Source organism: Balaenoptera borealis, assembly GCF_965194805.1.
Source record: "Balaenoptera borealis genome assembly, chromosome: 14".
NCBI lineage: Eukaryota > Metazoa > Chordata > Mammalia > Artiodactyla > Balaenopteridae > Balaenoptera > Balaenoptera borealis.
The window spans coordinates 49110077-49137075 of NC_138875.1; the positions used below are offsets into that span (position 1 = coordinate 49110077).

Below are 26999 nucleotides of genomic sequence, written 5' to 3' on the forward strand. Positions count from 1 at the left end.
ATTAAGCATTGAAGTTTCAAAGAGCTTTCCTAGTAAGCTTCATCCAAGGGGAGGAAAAAGGAATTAAGCCAAGCAGATCCTAATAACTGGAAGTAGAAAGCAAGAGAGTGCACCATTTACCTATAATCTAAATCTTTTTATTTAAACTATCGTCCAGATCAGCAGACCTTAATGATTAATTAAATCGTAGGCCTGTGAAAGACAAAAATAAGAAACAATCATCTCACTGAAAAATATACCTAAGATGAAAGTTATCACCCTTGTTTCTATTGTTGAATTGGTCTAACCATGCCAAGTGAAGGCAACTTCTATGAAAATACAACATAAGACAAAATGGCAAACATTAAAATCCTAAACCCTGTTGTAAGGATTTCCTTAAGCTATGGACTTGAGCAGAAACTATAGTCAAAGAAATTAAGTATACAATGTATAAATGAGAGTCATAACAGAGAAGTATAATTATTCGTCTTCAATGTTCCATAAAATGATAAAATTTATACTGTTTCATTTATTCTGATATTCTACAGTGTAAAACAGTGCTTTACAGTCTAAATATTTCATAATTTTATCTGATATGACCACCTATCTCTCCTCCTTTAATACATGTATGCTTGTTGGGGGTGGGGTGACTTCCTAACATCTACTCATTTCAGTAATTCAGACATCCAAGCTGTAGGAGGGAGACTATAAAATAGGAAAACTGAATGTTTTTAAACATTTAGTCCAACGGTCAGTGCGTGGCTTGGAAATCTGGGTACAGCACCATTCCCATCTTTGTTTTATCCCATGCTTATGGTTGATTCAATTAACTGGGACTGAGAGATTTCATATGCCCAAGATTCTTTTTAAATTAAATTTTTATTGTTGGTATTTAACTAGATCAAAAGAGTATTACATAGAATAATGAACAAGGATGTATTAGTGCTACTTATTTTACTTTGTGTTTAATACAAAAAGAATTCTCAAATGTTTTTAAAGTTAAATAATACAAGATAGAATATGGAATACATTATAAGCCAACCATATAGGCATAAACAATAACCAGTGGTTTCTTAAATACTTCATTTTTACCATTTTTGTGTTCATATACCCTGGAGATAATTTACTGACAGGATTTAATTTAAAAGGACAGCAAATGCTAAATTAAAAAGGGGCACAGACTTTCTAAATTTGAACCCAATCTCATTTCCATGCTAAGATTCCTTCTCTCTCTTCCAACTCAGTACAACTGCCTCTTGCTTAATGCATCCTTCCTTTACTCTTACACATCCTGAACAACTGAGTGTCTTCCCTACTTCTACTGAGTCTCCAATTTTATTTAAACAACAGTAACCCCAATCTTATCATGATGCTTCCTGTCTACCCAGCTGGTCTAACTGAAGTCTTTTTGCACCACAGAGTCAGGTGGTTTAGCAGTGAAAATATAAGGACTCAGACCAAACAATAACATCATCAAGTGAATCCCATCTAAAGAAAGTACTACAGCCCCTTTCAACTGGAAAACATGAAGTTTCTCCACAGCCACTGGCACGTAGAAGACTCTAACATATCTTCAGTGGGAAAAAACCTGGCAGCAAGATCAAAAGCTTTGTATCACGTGTGTCACTTTCTACTTCTTTACTTAAATCTCAGTTTATGGACTATGATTAATTAGAGAATTACGTCTAACCAGGTGAAAGATTATCAAAAGTAGATGGATTTCAAATGGAAAGAGATGGTGGGATTTTGCTTTTAATAAAAGTAGCTTGGGGCTTCCCTGGTGGTGCAGTGGTTGAGGGTCTGCCTGACGGTGAGGGGGACGCAGGTTCAGGCCCTGGTCTGGGAGGATCCCACATGCCGCGGAGCAACTAGGCCCGTGAGCCACAATTACTGAGCCTGCACGTCTGGAGCCTGTGCTCCGCAACAAGAGAGGCTGCGATAGTGAGAGGCCCGCGCACCGCGATGAAGAGTGGCCCCCACTTGCCGCAACTAGAGAAAAAAAAAAAAACCCTCACACAGAAACGAAGACCCAACACAGCCATAAATAAATAAATAATTAAAAAAAAAATAAAAGTAGCTCACTTTTGTGAAATTCATGGAGTAAAATTTCCCATACTGTACAGATAAAAATAAATCCTATCAGGGATGAACTGAAATATAAGGACAGGGCTCAATCTGTGACACAAAGATTATTAAAATCAAAGTCTACAAAATAAGTATATAATTTTGAACTAGATCCAAATATAATTAAATGATTATTATTTCTGTTTAAAGAAGGATGATCATGTAGCTGCTTTTCTATATGTGCAAATTCACACAGTGGCATTAGCTGTATTAAGGAATAAGTGTGGGGAAAGGTGGACAGGGGAAAATCAATCAGGATAGGCAGTGTCAAGACAGAAGGTTAAGAAGGTGTTAGCTTTAAGCTAAGTTATTGAGTTTCTAAGTGGGGTAGATACTATCCATTTTGCCTGGGGCAACTAAATCCTTGAAATATGTGTTATTGATATACACTAGAAGAACTACTCCATCTGAAGGCTATACATAATAGAGCTTTGGATGGCATTCTGGATAGTAAACATTACTTGGAAAAATTCTATTCTATACTAAAGGTACATGCTACATTTTGTATACAAACTGCTTACTGTAAATGAAAGTGCACTCATGTATATCTGAAACAACAGGGTGTTTGAGGCAGGAAAAGGGGAGAATCCAGATGTGAAAAATTATAAGGCTCTTTAAAAAGTTACAGTAAAAAGACAAAAAGGAAGACTAATCCCCCCACATCCCAAAAGTGAAGGTAAATTGTTATCAATTTAAATTAGGTTACTGCAAATTTAGGATGCTAATTGTAATCCCCAAGGTAACCACTAAGAAAATATCTAAAAAATACACACACACACACACACACACACGCGCGCGCGCGCACAAAGGGAATCAAAACAGTATACAACAACAAAAAAAATCAAACAAAAAAGAAGGCAGTAGTAAAGGAGTGCCAAAAAAGCTGTAAGACACACACAAAACCAGAAATAGCAGAAGTAAGTTCTTCCTTAATCAGTAATTACTTTAAATGTGAATGGATTAAACTCCTCAATCAAAAGGTAGAGACTGACAGAATGGATAAAAAGCAAAAATCCAACTATATGCTGTCTACAAGATATTGGCTTTAGATAAAAGCACAAATAGGTTGCAAGTCAAAGGATGGGAAAAAAATATTCCATGCAAATAATAACCAAAAGAAAGCAGGGGTGGTTATACTAATATCAGGCAAGACAGACTTTGTGTCAAAAACTGTTAAAAGAGACAGGACATTATATACTGACAAAAGAGTGAATTCACCAAGAAGATCTAACAAGAAGATATACACACTAGACAACAGAGCCCCCAAATATATGAAGCAAACACTGACAGAACTAAAGAGAAATAGTTTTACAATAGTAGTTGAAGTCTTCAATACCCTACTTTCAATAGTGGATTGAATACCTATACAGAATATCAATATGGAAATAGAGGACCTAACACTATAAACCAACTAGATCTAAGAGACATATATGAACATTCCTCCCCAACAACAGCAGAATACACATTCTTCTCAAGTGCACATGGAACATTCTCCAAGACAGACCATATGTTAGGCCACAAAACAAGCCTCAATAAATTTAAAATGATTGAATTGTGCTAAGAATATTCTCTGACAACAATGGAATGAAGCTAGAAATCAACAACAGAAGGAAAACTGGAAATTTCATGAATATGTGGAAATTAAACAATATACTCTCAAATAACCAATGAAATAAAGAGATCTCAAGGGAAATTAGAAAATACCTAAGAAGATGAATGAAAACAAAAACACAATGTACCAAAACTTATAGAATGCAGCAAAAGCAGTGCTCAGAGAGAGTTTTATAGCAATAAATAAATGCCTACATTAAAAGGGTAGATCTTAAATCAGTAACCAACCTTACAGCTTCAGGAAACAAAATGAGAAATGAAAGTAGGATCATTACCACTGACCTTACAGAAATAAAAAGGATCATTAGAGAATACTATGAACAACTGTATGCCAACAAATTAAATAACCTAGAAGAAATGGACAAATTCCAGAAGCACACAAAAATAAATACTGATATTAGGGGTTTTTTCACAGCTTTTTCTGATGATCATATATTTTTAAGTCAGTCCAGCAAATTCTCACAAAGATTTAGACAAGTGAGGACCTCAGCAACTATAAATAGTTCTTCCAAAGTTCTAAATGAAGCAGAAAGGAGAGAAAACAGAATGATTTCCTCTAGGAAATTTACCGGTGGTAGAGTGGCTGATCTTCCCTAGATTGCTTTTAACCTATGTGTAGGACATCATGACAATGACCATTCTTGCAAACTCAAAACCTTATAAGGTTACCCATATACCACATTGTACAAAATCTACCTATGAACATTTCTTGATATAGGGGGAAAAGGTTATCTTTTTCAACCCTCATTACCCAATAAATTTGTTCTCCATCAAAACCATAATGCAAATAAATCTAATGCTTTCATCTTGATGATGGCAAGTGATTTGGTTCACACTACTAGGGATAAGATAGGCTATTCTTGCATTTAATTTTTTTATAAAAGTGGTCAATATCAATAATGAGTGGCACCAATATTAGCACTCAATGCAATCATTTAACTTATTAAAAGGAACAGGAGTGCTAGCAGAGAACAGATCACTGAAGAGAACACAGCTATCCAATATGTTATCCCTTCTAACATATCCTCCCTCCCACTCAAGAGCTTTAGGAGGAGAAGCCTCAGTCAGAACAGATGCAAATTTCAATGTACAGTGACACAGAAGCTTTGGATACCATTTGAAACCCTATTTTATTTGTCATGTAAGCGTATCTAAATAAGGCAAATTAGGAATGAGACTTTTATTTTCTACCAATATGAAATATGTCTCGACCATTTCCTTGAAAAAATATACTTAGAATATGAATCCATATCAAAAAACTACCTTTAACACAATAAAAAAGAGACAGAAGAGTTTGTTCTTCTTTAAGGATTTCCTTTACCTTGTAAGTTGTCATTCGATGCTGAGCGATTGTAGTCAGTTTTTCTAGAAGGCCTCGTAATCGTTCCTGTGTTGCATGGGAGATCAAGTTCACAGCATCAGAGTTAAGTTCTGTAATGTCATGCTTTTTACCTGTGGAAGCAGAGAAAATCCATTACGTGTTTTAGTAGTGGCTGATAATTGAAATAATTAGCACAGCAGGTATTCTGTTCCCCCTGGAAGTCATACCCATTATGAATAAAGGTTTGGAGATTATGATTTTCCTGGTAAAGTCACAACTTCAAAGATCTTAGACATTACATTAATAAAACCTAGCCTGAAGCCTCAGAAAATATAGACATTGTTTCACTTAGCCTCTAGACTCATTCTCCTTGCAAGGTCATTTATAGGACAAAGTTAATAAGAACACAAATCAAGTCTAGTGTTCAGGGAGGAAAATGGTAACTGCAGAAATCAGTGCTGTATTCTGTTAATTTTAGTCATTAAAAAAATAGAAAATTACATTTTGCCGTTTGACACTGTTAACAATTTATGACATTTATTTCAGTTAATTCAGATTGTGAGCCTCTGTTAATAACTTGTCTGCATGACACACCTATACTCCTTTTGTCCATTACCAATCATGCTTATTTTGCACTAACTCATGTTCCATAAGTTGACCTGGTAATTAATTTACAAGTTGAAATGGTTTCAAAGCCTCATCATTTTACCCATCAATTTGAAAAATTTCTCTTTCACTATATCTCCTTCCATAAATAAACCAAACTTCTATTCTTCCTTCTGCTAACTAGAAAGAAAGTTTCAGGAAAACAATTTGGACCACATACCCCAAAGCAGAAGCTCATTTATAAGTCAACCTTATCAGTTTTTAAATAGTAATTCTCCAGCTCAGTGAAACAACCTGTATCATCAGAGACCTAACTCTAAAGATAAAGGTAATTAGGTAATCTCATTTAAATGAGCTTTTAAATAGTGCTATTGTGTTTGTTTTTAACATATGTATTTATAGAAATTTAAAATATATTATTGTTTGATTTTGCACTCTATCTGAAACATACTCATATACTCAAAGTGTGAATGAGTATTGCAAAAAACAAGCTTTAATTAAAAGCTAACAATTCTTAAACACATTCTTTGACATTATTCTATAACAAATGTTAAACTTCATTCAAAATGTGGGCTATAGTAAATCACACAGGAAAACGATATAAAATGATTCAGCTTCTCCTATAACAAACCTTCAAAACAAAGCAGTTCATTACTTTGTAGCAAAAATGAATTAATCACCAAGTTATGATTCAAGGAGGGGAAAAACACTGAAAAGTCAAATCTGCTTTACTAAAACATCAGCATAAACAAATAGTGGGAGCCTTCTATAGAAGGAATAATGCAATTTCAAAACAATCCAATGATTAAAATTATAATTAAACATAGAGTATATAGAGGATGACATGCCAGTTAATTCTTAAAGAAAGTGAACATTTAAGAATATATAGGGTTTGGGGAGAAACTTTGAAAATAATTTCATATGTATTTTATAAAACAGAAACCTATGCTAAAGAAATATCGTATTTTTAAAATACTAAAAATAAACAAGTGCTGGGAGTTGCAATCAATTCCAGGGCTTAGTGAACAATCAAACATTCTAATATCTTCACTAAACTGATGATAAAACATAACAGAGTTACAAGTTAAAGTCTCACCTTAAAATAAAACACTCCCTTTAGTAAAGTCACCATTAACTGTTTAAGGCAATCTAGTAGGTGTTTGCAAGCTTACTATGTGATTTTTACAGAATGTCTGTGTAATTTAATTTAGGTAATTAGCAAAAAAGGAAGAACACTGGCATGTTTACTCCTCTAACATATTCAAGTAAGAAAATCTTCCTCCCCAAATTCTTTGGGTTACTTTATAATTCCTGTTATTAAGAAATGGTCTTGGTTCTGATCTATTCTGTAAACATGGAATTTTATTATAAATGAAAAAATTCCTAGAAATATATAACTCCATTCACTCCATGGTTTTTGTTTTTGTTTTAAAAGCTTAGGTAATTTAGAGGGAAGAAGTTCTGCAATTTTCCATCATATTAAATGACAAGTTGGTGTTTTACCATCAAGAACTGAAAATACAAAGAGTTCTCCTTGAAAGCAGAGGTTAGCAAACTAAATCTGGTCTCTATAGATAAAGTTTGATGGCAATACAGTCTTTTCTATTTGTTCATATGCTGTCTACAGTTGCTTCTGTAACATAACAGCAGAAGTAAGCAGTTGCAACACAGACTATATGGCCCACAAAGTGGCGAATATTTATGATCTGGTCCTTTGCGGGAAGAAATATTGTCAATCCCTGTCCTAAATGATGGAAAATGCTCTGTCAAACTAAAAGTTTTCCTATCATATAATCAAGGTTTAAATCAAGCTAGAAATAAAATTTAGAAGGGGGGCAGGGAATTGCTAAAACTAAGTATGAATCTACTTCTACTCCACCAGAGTTCTAAATAATTATATGGCTAAAAGGAGTTAAAACACCAGTAAATTTCCCAAGCCATCACAGAAAGATATTTGCTTAGGTTTATTCCAAAGTTAAGGTACCGTCTCCTATACAATAGAAAATACAATGCAAAGAAGAAAACGAAAGAGAAAGAAGGAGAGGGAGGGAGGGGAGGAGGAGGAGGAGGGAGGGCTGGAGAGGAGAGAAATCAAACAAAACACAAGCAAACAGCAAACAAACATTTTACAATTAGCTCTTCTGAATTTCTTTCCCTTTGAACTACTGTAAATTCTAGTTTTTCAAGATAAAAGAAGGATAACATATAACCAACTTAAATTAGAGGTGAAAAAAGTGATAATCTGAATAACATACAGTAGGAGCTCACATATTTCTTTATTGAGTAATTGTGAAGTAGACTTAGAATATGTAATAGTAATGTATTTTGAAGTCCTTAAATATACCATGGATGTATCAAAAATCTGAAACCTTCACATTTTTGTGTCAGGCCTTCAACACAGAATGTAAAGGTTCTTAGTCAAGCATACTAAAAGGTCACTGGCACTGGCCCCTCAAATTGGACATGGGTGAAGGAAGAGAGCTAGAGGAGACTCCAATAAGTCCCTGTGTCAGGACACAAGAAGTGAGATAACTCACATGCAACAATCTCTCTCCAATCTGTCTCCTTTTTCAGTTACCACTGCAAGTTTGGTATTAAACAACAACAAAAAAGCTGTTTGGCTCCAGAATAAAACTGGTATGTTCTCTTCCATTTCCTTTCACATACTTCAGGCCACCCAGCAACTACTCCTGGCCAGAGAGAACTCTGATATTCTAGTTTAGTTCTTTTACAGTATGGATGGGTTTGAATTTCCGGATTGAGATGAGGAAAAAGGGACTTACTCTCATTGACTATTTCTTTATTTCATAAACACAAACTTGTAACAAGTTACATGCCTAAAGCCCAACCAAGGAAGAACAGCACAGAAAAAAATAGTATATCATAAGCATATATTCATTTTTTACACATCTATTCTCCCATTAAGATGAATAAAATATTAACTTCTATTATCTACACCAGAAACCATAGGTTACATGATTTAAGTTACATTAATAATTTTTAAAATAAAATACTTTTTTCTATAACACCCATGAAATCTTGATTACTTCCAGAGCCTTTTTTAAGCCTCAGAATTTCCAGAAAAACCAACCCAGGCTATCTCTTTTGATAGCATTTTCCTTGGAAGAGACAGTCCTTTCAGGTCAATAATCATACTTACCAATGTCTAAAATTCTCTTTTGTAGAGCTCCAATGAAAAGAAACGGTTCATCTTTACATGACTGAACAAGTGTGCCCACCAATTCAGAGTTTGTTGCTAAGATGCAGGCATTTTCTTCACTAAGGTTGACCCCTGCCATGGAAGTCACATCATTGATGTCATCTTCATCTCTAATAGAAAAAAAAGAAAGCTTTCAGTGGTGGTGGTATGTGAATGAGTGATTTAAGAGAGCAAAGATGGCTTCCCCGATGACGCAGTTGTTGAGAATCTGCCTGCCAATGCAGGGGACACGGGTTCGAGCCCTGGTCTGGGAAGATTTCACATGCCGCGGAGCAACCGGGCCCGTGAGCCGCACTTACTGAGCCTGCGCGCCCGTGAGCCACACTTACTGAGCCTGCGCGTCTGGAGCCTGTGCTCTGCAACAAGAGAGACCGCGATAGTGAAAGGCCCGCGTACCGCGATAAAGAGCGGCCCCTGCTTGCCACAGCTAGAGAAAGCCCTCGCACAGAAACGAAGACCCAACACAGCCATAAATAAAATAAATAAATAAATAAATAAATAAATAAATAAATAAATAAATAAATAAATAAATAAATAAAAGAGAGCAAAGAATTATAGATCTCTCCTTATAACTAAAGACATTATTTTACTCAATTTATCTAAGCAAGAGAAGTAAAGCATGGCTATCTTTCTGTCAGCCTTTAAAATTCATTGGTGTTTCTAACCACTAGTGTACATTTAATATCAGAAAGATGAATCAGAAGCAACTTTAGTCTCCTAGTGCCCATCTCTCCCGCTCTCAGTTTAGTAAATAAGATACTCTAAGAGGGATTTGGAAGTTATACTAAGTTATCCCAAATTGCAGGTAATGAAAGAATGAAATAAAAACAGACTTCTTTGTTTTCATCCAAGATGATTTAAAAACCCCTCAGATATCCCCAGTGCAGTCCACTGTTCCACTGAGGAGCAGGAGAATTCCCCCAATCCCTAAAGGTCCATACCCGTGTAAAAGCCCTTGAGAAGAAGCTTTCTAGACTAGCTATTCTGAAACCATATGGTTAAAACTAGTTTTGTTTTTCCGCTTCAGACTTTTGGTGTGCTCCATCTGTACCAACTGAATTCATTAAACCACCTCCTCAAGCAAGTGGCTGCAAAGGGCTTATATTTAAAATATAAAATTATACACACATATGTAAAAGACATACATATAAAAACACAAAATATGTTTGAGCTCCTTGCATTGTGCCAGCAAAATTAAATAGTTGCTTTTATCTAATAGAATTGCTACATGGCTACAGTACTAAGATGAGTATATATGTTTAAGGATAGAGAAGTGAGAGACAAAAACACTAAAATTCCCTTATGGCATTTTTAACACCCTGTAATAACAAGCATATTACTGATCATAACTCATGTACCAATGCATAACATAATTTACACAAACATGATTATATAAAAAACATATTGTTTCTATTTATTGCATGGGCCAAAAGATAGATCATGTGGTTTCATGTCAACAGATTTAAATTATGAACCTCCTTGCGGTAATGCATTTATGCACAAAAAAGGGAAATAAAGTATAACTGTCAAGCGCTCAAGATATAAAGGCCTCTGGTGTTCAGCTTTAAAAAGCAGCATGTTAGGAGTGAGAGGGCAAGAGCCCCTACTCACACAGGTATGAGAGATTCAAACTAAATGAAAGAAAGTTAAGTGCTGGACATAGCAGTTGCAAGTGAAGAGAAAGAACAATGGTCTCACAATCTGAACACTATATTTAAAAACCTAACATTAAAAGGTGTGTCTCTGTAATGGAGAAAAGAAAAAAAATGTAATTAGTATCTCAAATCAACCAAATGAAACACGCAATATAAATAAACTGTATGGGGACTTCCCTGGTGGTCCAATGGATAAGACTCCATGCTCCCAATGCAGAGGGCCCAAGGTTGATCTCTGGTCAGGGAACTAGAGCCCGCATGCCACAACTAAAAGAGCCCACACACCACAACTAAAGATCCTGCATGCCGCAACGAAGATCCCATGTGTTGCAACTAAGACCTGGCACAGTCAAATTCATAAATACTTAAAAAAAAAAAATCTATATGAAAATGGTTGGACTCCACCTCATCAAATGTCACAGAGGTACTGTCAGAGGGATGGTATGCTGAGAATGGTTCTAAGAATCAATTTACCAACTATGTAAACAAAGAAGTATTCCAGAAACATCTAAACATTTAAAGTCTAAAGTGTAAGACGTAGAGAATGGACATGAGGACACGGGGAGGGGGAAGGGTAAGCTGGGACGAAGTGAGAGAGTGGCATGGACATATATACACTACCAAATGTAAAACAGATAGATAGTGGGAAGCAGCCGCATAGCACAGGGAGATCAGCTCAGTGCTTTGTGACCACCTAGAGGGGTGGGATAGGGAGGGTGGGAGGGAGATGCAAGACGGAGGAGATATGGGGATATATGTATATGTATAGCTGATTCACTTTGTTATACAGCAGAAACTAACACACCATTGTAAAGCAATTATACTCCAATAAAGATGTTAAAAATAAATAAATAAAATCTATAGCATAAGAACAGTAGAAACCATAAACCTAAAGATGGACCAAGATCTGAGTAAAAAAGTATTTTAAAAGGTCTGAGTAAAAAATATTTAAAAAACCCCAAGTATCAAGAAAATGAAAAGACAAGCCATACAATGGGAGAAAATATTTGTAAAAGACATATCTGATAAAGGACTGTTATTCAAAACATATAAAGAACTCTTAAAACTCAACAATATGAAAACAAACAGATTAAAAAATGGGCCAAAGACCTAATAGACACCTCACCAAAAAGACGTGCAGATGGCAAACAAGCATAAGAAAAGATGCTCCACATCCTATGTCATCAGGGAAATGCAAATTAAAACAATGAGATACCATTACACGTCTATCAGAATGGCCAAAATCCTGAACACTGACAGCACCAAATGCTGATGAGGGTGTGGAGCAACAGGAACTCTCATTCATTGCTGGTAGGAATGCAAAATGGTACAGCTACTATGAAAGACAGTTTGGCAGTTTATTACAAAACTAATGATCCAGCAGTTACACTTCTTAGTACTAACCCAAAGGAGCTGAAAATTTATGCCCACACTAAAACCTGTACATGGATGTTTATAGCAGATTTACTCTTAATTGTCAAAACTTGGAAACAACCAAGATGTCATTCAGCAGGTGACTGGATAAATAAACTGTGGTAAATCCAAACAATAGAATATTATTGAGTCCTAAAAAGAAACGGTATCATACCATGAAAAGACTAGAAGAAACTTAAATGCACATTATTAAGTGAAGTAAGCCAATCTGAAAAGGCTACATACTGATGATTCCAACTATATGACATTCTGGAAAACGCAAATTATGGAGACAATAAAATGACCAGTGGTTGCCAGGCGTTAGCAGAGAGGGATGAATATGCAGAAAACAGAGGACTTTCAGGACAGTGAAACATACAGTATCTGTATGATACTATAATGGTCTATACATGTCATTACACATTTGTCAAAACCCACAGAATGTACCACACACCTAGTGAACTGTAAGGTAAACTATGAACTTTGGGTGATAATGATGTCTCGATGCAGGTTCATCAATCGTAACAAACAGACCACTCTGGTGGGGGATGTGGATAATGGGGGAGGCTGTGCATGTGCTGCCATTTTCTACAACGTCCAAATCAATTTTTTGCTATGAACCTAAAACTACTCTAAGAAATAGTCTATTTAAAAAAAAAAAGGCCAAGTACAAATCGATGAAAAGTCAGTTCACTCCAAAAGAGAATACCAACCAGTTACTTAACACCTTTAGGACTCAAATTTTTCTTCCTCTAAAAAATGAATAACTTAGATTAGGTACTTTCTAAGGTCACTCTCAGCCACTTAAAAGAATGAGGCAGCTCTCTTTGGCCAGACACAGAACAAATGCCAAGGTGTATTGTGAAGTGGGAAAAAACTAAACAAAACATAACAAGGTATAGAACAGACTGCACCTTGAAAAAAATACACACACACACACACACACACACACACACAAGCATAACATATCTCTGGATGCACAAGAAATTCTCCTCTGGAGAGGGAAACAGGGAAGCATGGATAGGAAGAAGATTTCATTTATACCACATCATACTCCCTTCTACCCTTTGAATGTTGTAGTGTATACACAGATTACCCAATCAAATGGTTAGTGATATTTTAAAAAATAATATATAAATAAACAGAGAAAGAAAACTGGAGACAGAAAAATATTATGAAGTTTAGACATATGGCCTCATCCTTCCTTTAAAAAAAATCAGAATTGTTTAAGGTACACAGGACATGGCCTTTACACACATGCACACAACACTGATTGTTCACAATCTCAGCTGTTTGCCAGGTACACAGGCCCTGTAAACTGCACCCTGCTTCCACAGGCAAGTTCCCACATAGCCCCTGCTGAAATCTCACATACAGACTGGAGAGACCAGTACCAGGCCTCCTTACTACCAGTACCATGCACAGTACTAGAACTGAACAGAACTCATTAATGAGGAGACTGCCCCATGTCTTTTAGAATCTTCTTGCAGCCCTTCTCTGAACTAAGAAGGGAGTTAACCACCCAATAAGATTTGTTCTTGCCTACCCCCCCCCCCAATTTGGCCCCAAGCTGAACACAGCTCCCTCTAGTTCAGCTGCCAGTTGCTATGGTTACAGAGGGCAGCAGGAATAGAGGAAGACCCCTACTGAGGGAAGAGGAAAAGGTACCACAATAAACAGTACCCGAACCACTTAAAACTTCCTCTAAGAAAGGAGGCAGACTAAAGGAAAGCAAAGACAACACAGTGTTGTAGCAGCATTATTGATAAGGCTAAATATTGTAAGATAGGCCAAGGCAGTAATAAAGGCTTTGATGCTGAGGCGTATTTGTGATTCTGGGTTGGCTCAATTTTAAAGGAAAAGAAAGTGAGAACCTCCAAATCGCATCTTCAAGTCTTCTGGTCTAATGCAGTATGTCTTTTAACGAAGGTGCTGTGAAAGATAACCTGTTTCATTTTAAAAGACATACAAAAAGGAAATTTAATAGTGCCTCAGTAGAAAAAGGCTTCCAACTCAAGATTCTGTGGGGAGTAATAGGTTAATATGCAAAAATTAAAGTAGCATTACCCAATTATCATTAATACCTTGCATTTTGGTTTCTGAAACTGATCTAATTCTTTAGCTTTTTATAAAGTTAACCATTGCTTGTGCCTACCTTCTTAAATCTCTTCTACCCTCTTAAGATCTGTAATAGCACCAGACTAATTTTTATATAGTAGAGAAAATCACATTACTTTCCTATTCAAAAACATTTCATGATCCTATGAGCTCAACCTGATATTCAAGGCCTTCCAAGTAACGACCTTAACTTAGCACTCTTACCTCCCATTCTTCACCATAAAATAGCTCCTACTGATTCTGGCTTTCCTGTTCTAGTCTTTAGCTTCTCTTGCTTTATTATCTTTCAGCTGTCAGTGCCTTATCTATATTCCAGACCTACTTCAAATGCCTACTTTGGAAATGTTGGTTTAACTTATCTTTATACTTTTAAAGCATCTGTCCAATTGCTACATCTTTTGAACTTCCAAAGGTACATTTTGTCTCTATTATAGTAGGTCTTACTCTGTCTTCCAATAATCAACTATTTGCCTTATACTTCAACCAGACTAATTTTATTGATCATATTAATCACTTTCATCACCTATCGCTTCTAGCAGAGTAGTCATAAATGGTGCTTAAATATTTGAGGAATTTGTATGTGCTCAGAACAGCGTGCTGTTTATCTGTGACAATGTACTGGGAAGTAGAAGAATGGTGGGTAAAAAAGATGAGTCAAACTGCCTACCGTGAAATCCTGACTCTGCCACTTACTGTCTATATGAAATAAAGCAAATTAATTAACCTCTCTAGGCCTGCATCATCAGTAAAATGGAGACAATAACATTCCCTACATCTGAGACTGAGGATTGAAGGAAGCAATCATATCACGAAAAAAGGAGTTCCTTTAATATATAAAGAGCTCCTACAAATAACTAAGGAAAAGACCTAAAATCCAATGGAAAAATGGACGAAACATAGAAACCTTCAGTTAATGAAAAATTTTAAATGACTCAAATATAAGATGTTTTACGCTACTCATAAGAAAAATGTAAGATACAATTTTTCACCTGTTAGATTGGTAAAGTTCACGAGAACATGTGGAAATATGATACCTTAAGCTTTGTTGCTCAGAGTATAATTTGTTAATCCAACTCCACTGAGAGTTATTTGACATTACCTAATTTAAAGTGAATAAACTGCTCTTTCTAGAAATTATGTGAAACGATAGTCATTGCAACTCTGTTTTCTGAGTACAAAACACTGGAAACAACCTAAATATCTATCATTATGTAACTTTGTTAAAAACATCAAATCACAATGATTATATGCTGATATTGAATAATCTGCAAGATTTATTACTACTAAGTTGTAAATATCAAAATGGGTTGGCCAAAAAGTTCATTTGGGTTTTTCCATTACATCTTATGGAAAAACCCGAACGAACTTTCTGGCCAACCCAATAAAACATCATGTATTGTATACTGCCATCTATGTTGAAAAGAGTCTATCTAGAGAGATATGCAAGAAATTGCTAACAGTGGTTGGCTCTGGGCTGAGAACCTGGGTAGCAGAGGGAAAATGATGCAAGAGAGAACCTTATTTTTTTCCCACCGTATATCCTTTTGTTCCTTTCGAATGCTATACAAAATGTATGTATTACCTAGTCAAATAAATATATAATTTGCTTAAAAGGTATAAACAAAAAATTTTTATTTTAAGAAGATCAAGTTCTTCCTTTAGGTTACTAATCCCTGGTAAAATAAGGTTACCTTCAATATTCTTTTTTCACCATCCTTGGGCATAACCTCGCTACATTACCACAGCCAGCTTACAAACCCTGCTTTCTTCCTTCTATGACTTTTTTAAAGGTATCTTTCCTCATGGGAAATTCCCTTTCCTCTTTTTAACTCAAACACAGCATAAGATATTGCAGTATTTCTCAAACTTCAGTGATTTTAGGAACTACTTACGAGTATATTCCTTCGCAGTTTATTCAGCATGTAAGCACAGAGATAATTTATCTTAAATCACATTTTACTATGAAAAAATCTGGCCAAAAACTATGAAAGACTTCACAATCTCATCTCTAAGTCTTCATTCATGTAATTTCCCTGTGAGGAATGTTTAAGAACCTAATTTCTAACAAGATTTAGCATAAGGCAACTCCTTCAAGAAGATTTTTTTGTTGTTGAATTTTAACCCTAGATTTAGAGTTTTTCTGGGCACAGCTCAGAAGGATGTTTCCTCCCTGTCTCCTGACTTTCCAAGATTTTGTCACCAGAGACTGTTTTCTCTCTCTTTAAGTCCTTGCTTGAATGATTAATCATCTATATTATGTCATACTCTATATAACAAGTGTATATCATTGATACACTTGTATATTTAAGGACAGACTCTTAATAAATACATAATGAAACAATTAATTACATATGAAGCAAGGTAGAGAACAAGCTTAATCTACACTAGAGAATCTGATTCTTGCAATAGGAAAAAATGGGACATTAAAGTTGGTGGAATAATATTATCTGTGCAAACAGCATGTAACCTTGTCCTATATTATTTTCTAAGTGCCTTTTAAAGCAAATTTTTTAAAAAACCTCTTAATTCCTAGCTGTTAAAATACCTTCTAAGTTATATAAGTATATATTAATATACACATATATGTATTATTTATCCATAAATATTTTATTATTTCTCTCTAAAATATAAGGACTCTAAACGAAGACCTTAACCATAAGGCATTATCACCTCTTCAAAAAATCAACAATAATTCCTTATTATTATCAAATAGTCAGTCTGTTTAAATAGAGTTAACTATACAAACATGCACAGGTACTGTAATATTTATCACTTCTGATTCTGAAGTACAAAGAATAAAACACAAATGTCTGGCACCCTCTGGTGTTTAAACACTATATAGCTTCCCTTATTCGTCCCAGATGTACTGACAAGCACAACAGAAAATATGACTTACACTGGGAAAAAGTCACAAAAATGTTCTTTTCAGTTAAACAGGTAGTTTTGAAAATACAGGCAGATATCACCCTGTTATTAAACCTCATCCAGTTAAGACAGGATCTAATGCCATACACTATTACCTCCTCTTATTTAACAAAAGAGTCAATATGAAGGGTCTATTTTAAGCTTCATTTTAACAATAATTGAAGTGATATTAAGTATCCAAGAAAGCAAACTGAAAGAAAAGACATTACTATAAAAAGATATGCATAAAACCACATATAACCCAAATAACTAGAACATATTATACAAAAATGAAAAGTGTATCTTTGTGCAAAAATCAAATATATCTTAAAAATAGATTATATCTAAGATTATAGATACTCCTGTTCTCTTTTTCAAAATTCATTATTTCAACAAATTTCTGAATGCTTATTATGAACAAGGCATTGTTCTAAATGTTAGATATACAATGGTAAAGTTATTGTAAACTCTCAGAGATTTAAAAAGGAGTGGGGCGCATAAAGAAGGGTAAATAAATGAATAGGGTAACTTTAGATAGTGCCTCAAGACAGCAGATGTGACTGAAAAAGGAATAAAGAGAGAGGATTTATCTAAACAGATATAAAAACAAATAATGAAAGATAATTGAAAATGCAAAAATATTAACACAGAAATAAAACAAAAACAGCACTAAAATGAAAATCTTGAAATGTACCCTTGTATAACTGAGAATTTACTAAAAGGTAAAGCAGCATTTCAAATCAGAAAAGTAAGGATGATGAAATCTTCAGTAACTGTTGTTGAGATGAGCAACCCAACGGGGAAAAGGTAATTTCTGTTTCAGCTATTTACAAAGATAGAATCAAGAATTCTGAAGATTTTGTAAAGGTCTATTGCATATATGAGGTGTGTATAGATAGATATCTTGGAAGAAAATATAGGAGCACATCATTATGAGCTAAGGATAGGGAAAGATTTTTTAAAATAATGCAAAAATCAAAAGCTATAAAGGAAGAGACTAATTAATACTGTGATTTAAAATCTTCAAATAACAAAAGACACTAAAAACAAAATTACAAGTTAAACAAAAGATTGGGAGAAAAATATTTATAACATATACATATTTATAACATACACAACAAAGATCTACTCTCAGGAATTCCCTGGCGGTCCAGTGGTTAGGACTTCGTGTTTTTACTTCTGAGGGCCCGGGTTCAACCCCTGGTTGGGGAAATAAGATCCCACAAGCCACACAGCGCAGCCAGGAAAAAAAAAAAAAAGAAACTATTTTCCAATATATAAGTCTAGAAAGCAATAAGCACTCAATAGCTAAATGAGCAAAAGTAATAAGCTAGAAACTACCTAAAGAAAATACTAATGGTGACACTTATGCTTCAGGCATTAACTGGACTAAATTTACCCATGAGAAATTACATGACATTCTTCTAATTTAGACCAGCTTATTTTCATTCCAGTGTTGGATGCACAGAAGTTGTCAAAAAGGTGTCAGTAAAAATAAGCACTGAGCACACTCTAAAAGTAGAACTGCCTCAGGGGCAAATGCCTGTGGCTAGCACTAGTTTTCGGGCCTCTGTTAAAGTGGAGAAACTCTTAAGTCAGGTTCTCTAGAACAGGTACTAATGTGGTCCCAAGTCAACAGTCATCCCTGGTTCCTATGAGACACAGTCACAAATCTTCTTTGGAGTAAAGCAAACTCCATTTGGGTCGCCAGGTTTAATCTGATTTACCCATCCACTGAGGTTTTAAATTCAACAATTATATTTTTCACTTCTATATGTCCTATTTGGTTCTTTATCAAATCTTTGTATTCATTTTTTAATAGATAATTGTTACTTGCTAATTTTTTGTGATTCCACATTTTATCTTTAACCATTTTATGAGTTTTTAATATTGAATATTTGATCACCCAATGTTTGAAGTCAATGGCATTCCAATTGTGTTGCTGTTTCCTTTGCTTGGGGTGACCTTTCCTTGTAGGCTTTATCTTTGAAAGTGAACACATGCATACATACCAGAAAAGAATGAAATGACATTATTAAAGTGCTGGAAGCAAAAAAAGAAAAGCCAAACTATAATTCTAATCTCACTCCTGACATCACTGTCTACATAAATAACCTAATTTAAAAATTATCAGAAATAAGAACTTAACAAGGAGGTTGGCATATAATTTTTTTTAAAAAAGCAACCTAGGGAATTCCCTGGTGGTCCAGTGGTTAAGACGCGGGCTTTCACTGCTGTGGGCCCAGGTTCAATCCCTGGTTGGGGAACTAAGATCCACCAAGCTGCGTGGCGTGGCCAAAAATAAATATAAATAAATAAATAAATAAATAAATAAAAAGCAACCTACATTTCTATATACTAGGAACAGAAAAGGCAATTACCCAAAATTTTACCTATAATAGCAACAAAAAGGTGCCTAGGAATAAACCTAACAGATAAACAAAACAAATGGTGGGGTTTCCCTGGTGGCGCAGTGGTTGAGAATCTGCCTGCCAATGCAGGGGACACGGGTTCGAGCCCTGGTCTGGGAAGATCCCACATGCTGCGGAGCAACTGGGCCCATGAGCCACAATTGCTTAGCCTGCACGTCTGAAGCCTGTGTTCCGCAACAAGAGAGGCCGCGATAGTGAGAGGCCCGCGCACCACGATGAAGAGCAGCCCCCGCTTGCCACAACTAGAGAAAGCCCTCACACAGAAACGAAGACCCAACACAGCCATAAATAAATAAAAATAAATAAATTTGAAGAAAAAAAAAACCACAAAGAGGCCCCGCATCACTGCTCATGAAACCATTGTTTAAAAAAACAAAAACAAAAACAAATGGTGTACAACCTGTATAGATAAAATTATATCACTTTACTGAAAAATGTTAAAGAAAGCATGCATAAATGGAGACATAAATCATGTTCATAGATAGAAGGTTCAAAATTATAAAGAAATCAGCTGAAGCACAATGGACCTATGGGCTCAAGGCCATGTTGGTCAAATTCTAGCAGAGGTTTTTGGTGGAATTTAAACTGATGCTTAAATTTATATGAACAGCAAAACCCCAAGAATGGCGAAAAAAATCAAGAAGAGCAGGGGAAGGGGGTATGAAAGTGGAGGAAGGAGGGTATAAAAGTAGAGGAAGGAGAGGAAATAAAAAAAGAAAGAGGGATAGGTAGGAGACATGCCTTAACAGAGGTAAAATTTATTTTGAAGTTATAGTAAATATAGTAAAAAGTATAGTAAATAGCAGTATGCTATTGGAAATAAATTAAACAGTAAGATAAAACAGAGATTAAAAAAAAAGATTAACAGAATAGATAAGCCCAGAAAAGACCATGCCTATACAGGCACACCTCCCTTTTTTTTTTTTTTAACATCTTTATTGGAGTATAATTGCTTTACAATGGTGTGTTAGTTTCTGCTTTATAACAAAGTGAATCAGTTATACATATACATATGTTCCCATATCTCTTCCCTCTTGCATCTCCCTCCCTCCCACCCTCCCTATCCCACCCCTCTAGGTGGTCACAAAGCACCAAGCTGATCTCCCTGTGCTATGTGGTTGCTTCCCACTAGCTATCTATTTTACGTTTGGTAGTGTACACCTCCTTTTATTGCACTGCACTTTATTGTGCTTCACAGATAATGTGTTTTTTTACAAATTGAAGGTCTGTGGCAACCCGGTGGTCGAGCAAGTCTACCGGCGCCACTTTTCCAATAGCATTTGCTCATCTCGTGACTCTTCGTCACATTTTGTCAGTTCCTGCAATATTTCAAACTTTTTCATTATTTTTTTATTTGTTATGGTGATCTGTGATCAGTGATCTTTGATGTCACTATTGTAATTGTTTTGGGTCACCACAAACCATGCCCATACAAGATTGCCGACTTAATAGGTAAATGTTGTGTGTGTTCTGACTGCTCTACCAACCAGCCATTCCAGTCTCTCTCCCTCTCCTCAGGTCTCCCTATTCCCTGAGACATGACAATATTGAAATTAGGCCAAGTAATAACCCTACAATGCCTCCTAAGTGTTCAAGTGAAAGGAAGAGTTACTCATCTCTCACTTTAAGTCAAAAGCTAGAAACGATGAAGATTAATGAGGAAGGCCTGCAGAAAGCCAAGATAGGCCGAAAGCTAGGCCTCTTGTGCCAAACAATTAGTCAAGTTGTGAATGCAAAGGAAAAGTTCTTGAAGGAAATTAAAAGTGCTACTCCAGGGAACACACAAATGATAAGAAAGTGAAACAGTCTTACTGCTGATATGAAGAAAGTTTTAGTGGTTCTGGACAGAAGATCAAACCAGCCACAACATTTCCTTCAGCCAAAGCCCAATTCAGAGTCAGGTCCTACCTTTCTTAACTCTATTGATTCAAAAGCTAAGAGAGGTGAGGAAGCTGCAGAAGAAAAGTTTGAAGCTAGCAGAGGTTGGTTCATGAGGTTTACGGAAAAAAGCTCTCTCCGTAACATAAAAGTACAAGGTGAAGCAGCAAGTGCTGATGTAGAAACTATTGCAAGTTATCCAGAAGATCTACCTAAGATAATTAATAGAAGTGGCTACACTAAACAACATACTTCCAATGTAGACAAAACAGCTTATACTGGAAGAAGATACCATCAGGATCTTTCATAGGTAGAGAGGAGAAGTCAACCCCTGGCTTCAAAGCTTCAAAGGTCAGGCTGACTCTCTTGTTAGGGATTAATGCAGCTTATGATTTTAAGTTGAAGCCAATGCTCATTTACCATTCTGAAAATCCTAAAATTAGGGTTCAGAATCCAGCAAAGAAAAGTACCCTAAGCCTTAGTTGAAATACCTGAGGTACTACATCCTGGAGTCAGGGAGAACCAAAGGGACATGGAGTCTTGGAAAGATTACAGCCTAGATTTGAATTCAGTTACTGACTAGATGAAGGCAATCTGCTCCTCTCCTGCCAACCAGGAAACTGGATAAATTCTCTTTCAGGAGGTAATTAATCCAAAACTCCTATAATTATTTTTTACACATATTTGACACTGACTCAAAAATTACTAAGTTCATACCAAGAAATAGGACTTAAAAGCCAAATAACAGAAACAGACTTACAGACAACCTGGACGTTGGGAATATTAGGTATGAACTTTAATATAACTATGACTAATTGTTCAAGAATGCAGAAGATAATTCCAATAGAGAACAAAAATCTATTAAAAAAGAAATGGAGGTATGGTTTCTGGTAATGACAGAGTAGCTTAATTAATCATTACAAAATCAACATACAACTTCTTAAAAAGGTAACCATTTTAAAAAATGGGAAAAAGGCAACCAGAAACTAGAGAGAAGTCAACCCTTGAAATATGGTAACAAGGATGGGTAAAATTTGTGAGTTTATGTCTTTTGGCCTGAAAGCACTCTCCAACCTGTGCAGTCGTATTCTTGGTGTCAGAGGACAGATTTTAGTGTTGAAAGAGCACTTGGACAATTAGGGAAAATACATCAGAATGTAAGGCTCCACAGAGGAGTAATCCCTCAAATCTGCATATAAATCTGACCTAATCATTGACTGATGGAAGAACTACATATGCCCCAGGGGACACTCCAGGCAGTCTAACAAAAACAGCAACAGGAAGGGGAAAGAACCGAGTGAATATTTCAGCTGCTACTCAACCTAAGAAAGACTAAGTTTGGAATTTAAGAACAGTCAAGTTAAACTAAAATAAAGTCTACTAAACTAAAAATCAGTCTCCAGGAACATAACTGAATCCAGAGTCAATAATTACTAGATATGTGAAAAAACAGAAAGTCACTGAATGTTCTGAACACAATGAAAATTTATAAGACATATGAAAAACTGGAAAATGGGACCTAGAGTTTTAAAAAAAAAGTTGGCAGAAATGAGGCAAATGTTGCAATTAGCAGACAAAGATTTTTAAGGAAGCATACAAATATGCTGACAGATTTAAAGGAGAATAAAGATCAAAGAAAATAACAGAGCCTTGGTATATGCAGGAAAATATCAAAGTCTAATGCATATGTAATTGGATTCATAAAAGGATGGGAGAGATAATGGGGCCAAGAAAAAAAATCTGAAGAAACATTTTCCATAGTTAGGAAAAAGAAAAATAAACCCAAAATAAAATAAGAAAATAATAAACCTAAATAAAAAAAGAAAAATAAAGTTACAGATCCAAGAAGCTCAGTAAAACCCAAGCAGAAGAAATATAAAGGAAATCATAACTAGAGTCAGACTGAATCAAAGTCAAAGTGCTGAAATCTAAACAAAGAGAAAATCTTAAACTAGTGAGAGGAAAACAAACAAAAAACAGTGTGCACATGGGAATAATGATATGAATGAAAACTGACTTTTCATCAGAAACAATGGAGACCAGAAAACAATGGAATAACATCTTTAAGTCCTCACAGTAAAGAAGATTGGGTCAGCCTACAATTTCTAATTGGAAAAAAAAAACCCAAAAAAACCTACCCTTCTAAAGGGAAGGTAAACAAAAATAGTTCTCAAGAAAAGGAAATCAGAAAAGTTGTCACCAGAATTACAGACCAAGAAATGCTATAGGAAGCTCTTTAGCTGAAGGGAAAAAATACCACTGAAAACTGAACTCTACAGAAAAAAAAGAAGAGCACTGGGAATGTTTTAAAGAAAAGAAAGAATATTTTAAGGAAAAAAAAAGACTTTAAAGCTAAAATCATAACACTGTAGATACATACATACATTTATAATGTATGCTGATGTAATACATATGAAAATAAAAATATATAGCACAGAAGAAGAGAGTGAGGTAAATGGACTTATACTGTTGCAAAGTTCACATATTTTATGTGTAGTACTATATTAACTCCAAATAGAGTGCATACTAAAAATACACGTTATAGCATATTGTAATCCCTGTAGATCAAACAAACAAAAAAATGCAGAGATATAGATAAGAAGCCAACAGAGGAATTAAAATGAAATATAATGAAATATATTAAAATGAAATATAATGAAATATAATAATCACTTACCCTAAAAGACAAAAAACAAATGAATAAAATAGCAAAATATTAACCTAAAGAAACAACTGTTGGATTTCATAAGAAAAGCTCAACCTAGCTATATGCAATGTACAAAGGACACTCTTTAAATACAAAGACACATGTAGGTTGAAAAAAAGGAAGGAAAAAGATAGCCTATGCAAACAATAACAAAGCTGAAGTGTTTATATTCAGCAGATAAAATACACAGCAATACAAGAAATATTTTCAAATAAAGAAGGACATGTGGGGACTTCCCTGGTGGTCCAGTGGTTAAGACTCTGTGCTTCCACCGCAGGGGGCCCGGGTTCCATCCCTGGTCCAGGAGCTAAGATCCCACATGCCATGCAGCATGGCCAAAAATTTTTTTTAAATAATAATAAAATAAATAAATAAAATTTTAAAAAATAATAATAAAAAAAGAAGGACATGTAATTATGATAAAAGGGCCAATTTATTAGAAAAACATAACAATTATAAATATGTGTATACCTAATAGCAGAGCTTCAAATAATTAATGCAAAAACTGGCAGAACTAAAGGAAGAAATAAATCTATAAGCATAGCTGGAGATTTAATACCCACTCTCAGTAACTGATGGAACTAGTCCAAAAAAAGAAAGCCAGGAAATAGATATAAACACTACTAGCTACCTTCACCAGAATGGCACTTAAAAAAAACTACTCCCCCAAACTGAGAATTACATTTTTTCCAAGGGCATATGAGATATTCATCAAGTTTGACCACAATAGTCTTAAATTTAGTAAGATTGATATTTTACAGTGTATATTCTCTGATCAGAACAAAATTACATTAGAAAAAAAATGAATAAAATCTCTGGAGAAGCCCCAAATATTTGTACTATTAAATAAAAGGAAGAGGAGAAAACATTTTGACATGAATAAAAATGAAAATGAAACACTATAACTGGCTGGATGCTAACCCAGTACTTAGGGGGTTTATAGTTTTAAATGAGAAGCAACTAAAACCCAACATAAGGAAAAGAAAGGAATATTTTTTATAAGTCAATAAAATAGACAAAAGATGAACAGATAAAAACAGTAAAATTGGGCTTCCCTGGTGGCACAGTGGTTAAGAATCCACCTGCCAATGCAGGGGACACGAGTTCAAGCCCTGGTCCAGGAAGATCCCACATGCCGGGAAGCAACTAAGCCCGTGCACCACAACTACTGAGCCTGCGCTCTAGAGCCTGGGTGCCACAACTACTGAAGCCCATGTGCCTAGAGCCCGTGCTCCACAACAAGAGAAGCCACCACAATGAGAAGCCCATGCACCCCAACAAAGAGTAGCCCCCGCGCGCCACAACTAGAGAAAGCCTGTGTGCAGCAACAAAGACCCAGTGCAGCCAAAAATAAATTAATTAATTAATTTTAAAAAAAAGTAAAATCAAAAGTTAACTCTCTAAAAACACTAAACAAAACTGAAAAAAACATATCAATGAAAAGAGAGTATCACTACAAATCTTACAATATTAAAAGGATAAGGGAATAAAATGAACAGCTATATGCCCAAAAAAGTCAACAACTAAGATAAAATACACAAAATCCTTTAAAAAAAAAAAAAGCATGATACTACATTACCCTAAAGAATCTACAAATATTAAAAGGAAAAGAAAGTAGTAGCACACTTTCATTTCAACAAATTTAAAAGTAAGATGAAATGTATAAAAACCTTAAAAAATGCAACTTTCTGTAATTGACATTAAGATGACATAGAAAATCATTTATAGATGAAACTGACTTTCTTATCAAAACCTTCCCCCAGGGGACTTCCCTGGTGGTGCAGTGGATAACACTCCGTGCTCCCAATGCACAGGGCCTGGGTTCGATCCCTGGTCAGGGAACTAGATCCCACATGCATGCCGCAACTAAGAGTTTGCATGCCACAACTAAGGAGCCCACAAGCCACAACTAAGGAGCCCACCTGCCGCAACTAAGACCCAGAGCAAACAAATAATAAAAAACCAAAAAAACCCAAAACTTTACCCCCAAAGAAAACAAAAGACCTATTTAGTTTCAAGGGTAAATTCATTCGTATATTTAAGGAAGAAATAATATAATTTCTACTCAAAGGTTTAAAATAAAGGAGAGGGAAAAACATCGTACAACTCATTTTTGAGACCAGCATAAACAAGTACTAAAATCTGGCAAAGACACCATAAGAACAGAAAACTATACACCAGTATCCCTAATGAACATACATATAAAACCCTTAAAATATTAATCAAATCAAATGCAGCAATATATAAAAAGGATAATAATACTTCAGGAATACTAACATTCAAACTATTTTTTTAAAAATCAGTGTAATTCACAATACATTGTATAATTTAAAAAATGAATGACCATCTTAAATAGATGAAGAAAAAGTGCATGAAAAAATCACTCAATTTAAAAATGGGCAACATATTTGAACAGACATTTCACAAAAGGAGCTACACAAATGGCCAATAAGGACATGAAAATACACTCAGCATCTTGATCAACATGGGTTTGAACTGCACAGGTCCACTCATACACAGATTTTTTTCAATAAATACATACAGTAGTAGATGATCTGGAGCTGGCTGAATCCGAGGATGCAGAACCACAGATATGCCGGGCAGACTATAGAACTTGAGCATCTGCAATGGGTCCTAAAACCAATCTCACCGCAGATACTGAAGAATGAGGGTACAGCCATATACCAACTACAATGGTTAAAACTTTAAAAACTGCAGTTTATCAATTGTTAGCAAGGATATGGAACAAATTCTCATACTTTGCAGGTAGGACTGTAAATGGTACAACCACAAAGGAAAACAGTTTGGCAGCTTCTTATAAAGTTAAACATATACCTACTAAATGATTCAGCATTTTCATTCATATCTTTATGTAAGTAAAGGGAAAACTTATGTCCATACAAAGACTTGGAAACAGGTGTTCCTAGCAGCTTTATTCATAATAGCCAAAAACTGGAAACAACCCACATGTCCACCAATGGATAAAGAGACAAACAATTCAGTACAAACAAATGCAGTATACCCATACAGT

The 26999-nt window shown here is 35.2% G+C and overlaps 1 protein-coding gene across 4 annotated transcripts in view; it reads right to left on the reverse strand.

Moving 5' to 3' along the window:
* The window catches only part of TAF4B (TATA-box binding protein associated factor 4b), a 115587-nt gene that overhangs the window by 51556 nt on the left and 37032 nt on the right, over window positions 1–26999 (reverse strand). For all 4 annotated transcript variants that reach the window (XM_082355487.1, XM_082355488.1, XM_082355486.1 and 1 more), the window contains 2 exons: window positions 8802–8971; window positions 5036–5166 (listed from right to left, as the gene is read on the reverse strand). In XM_082355487.1, coding sequence (XP_082211613.1) covers window positions 5036–5166; window positions 8802–8971 — 301 coding nt within the window. The remainder of the gene's footprint in view (window positions 1–5035; window positions 5167–8801; window positions 8972–26999) is intronic.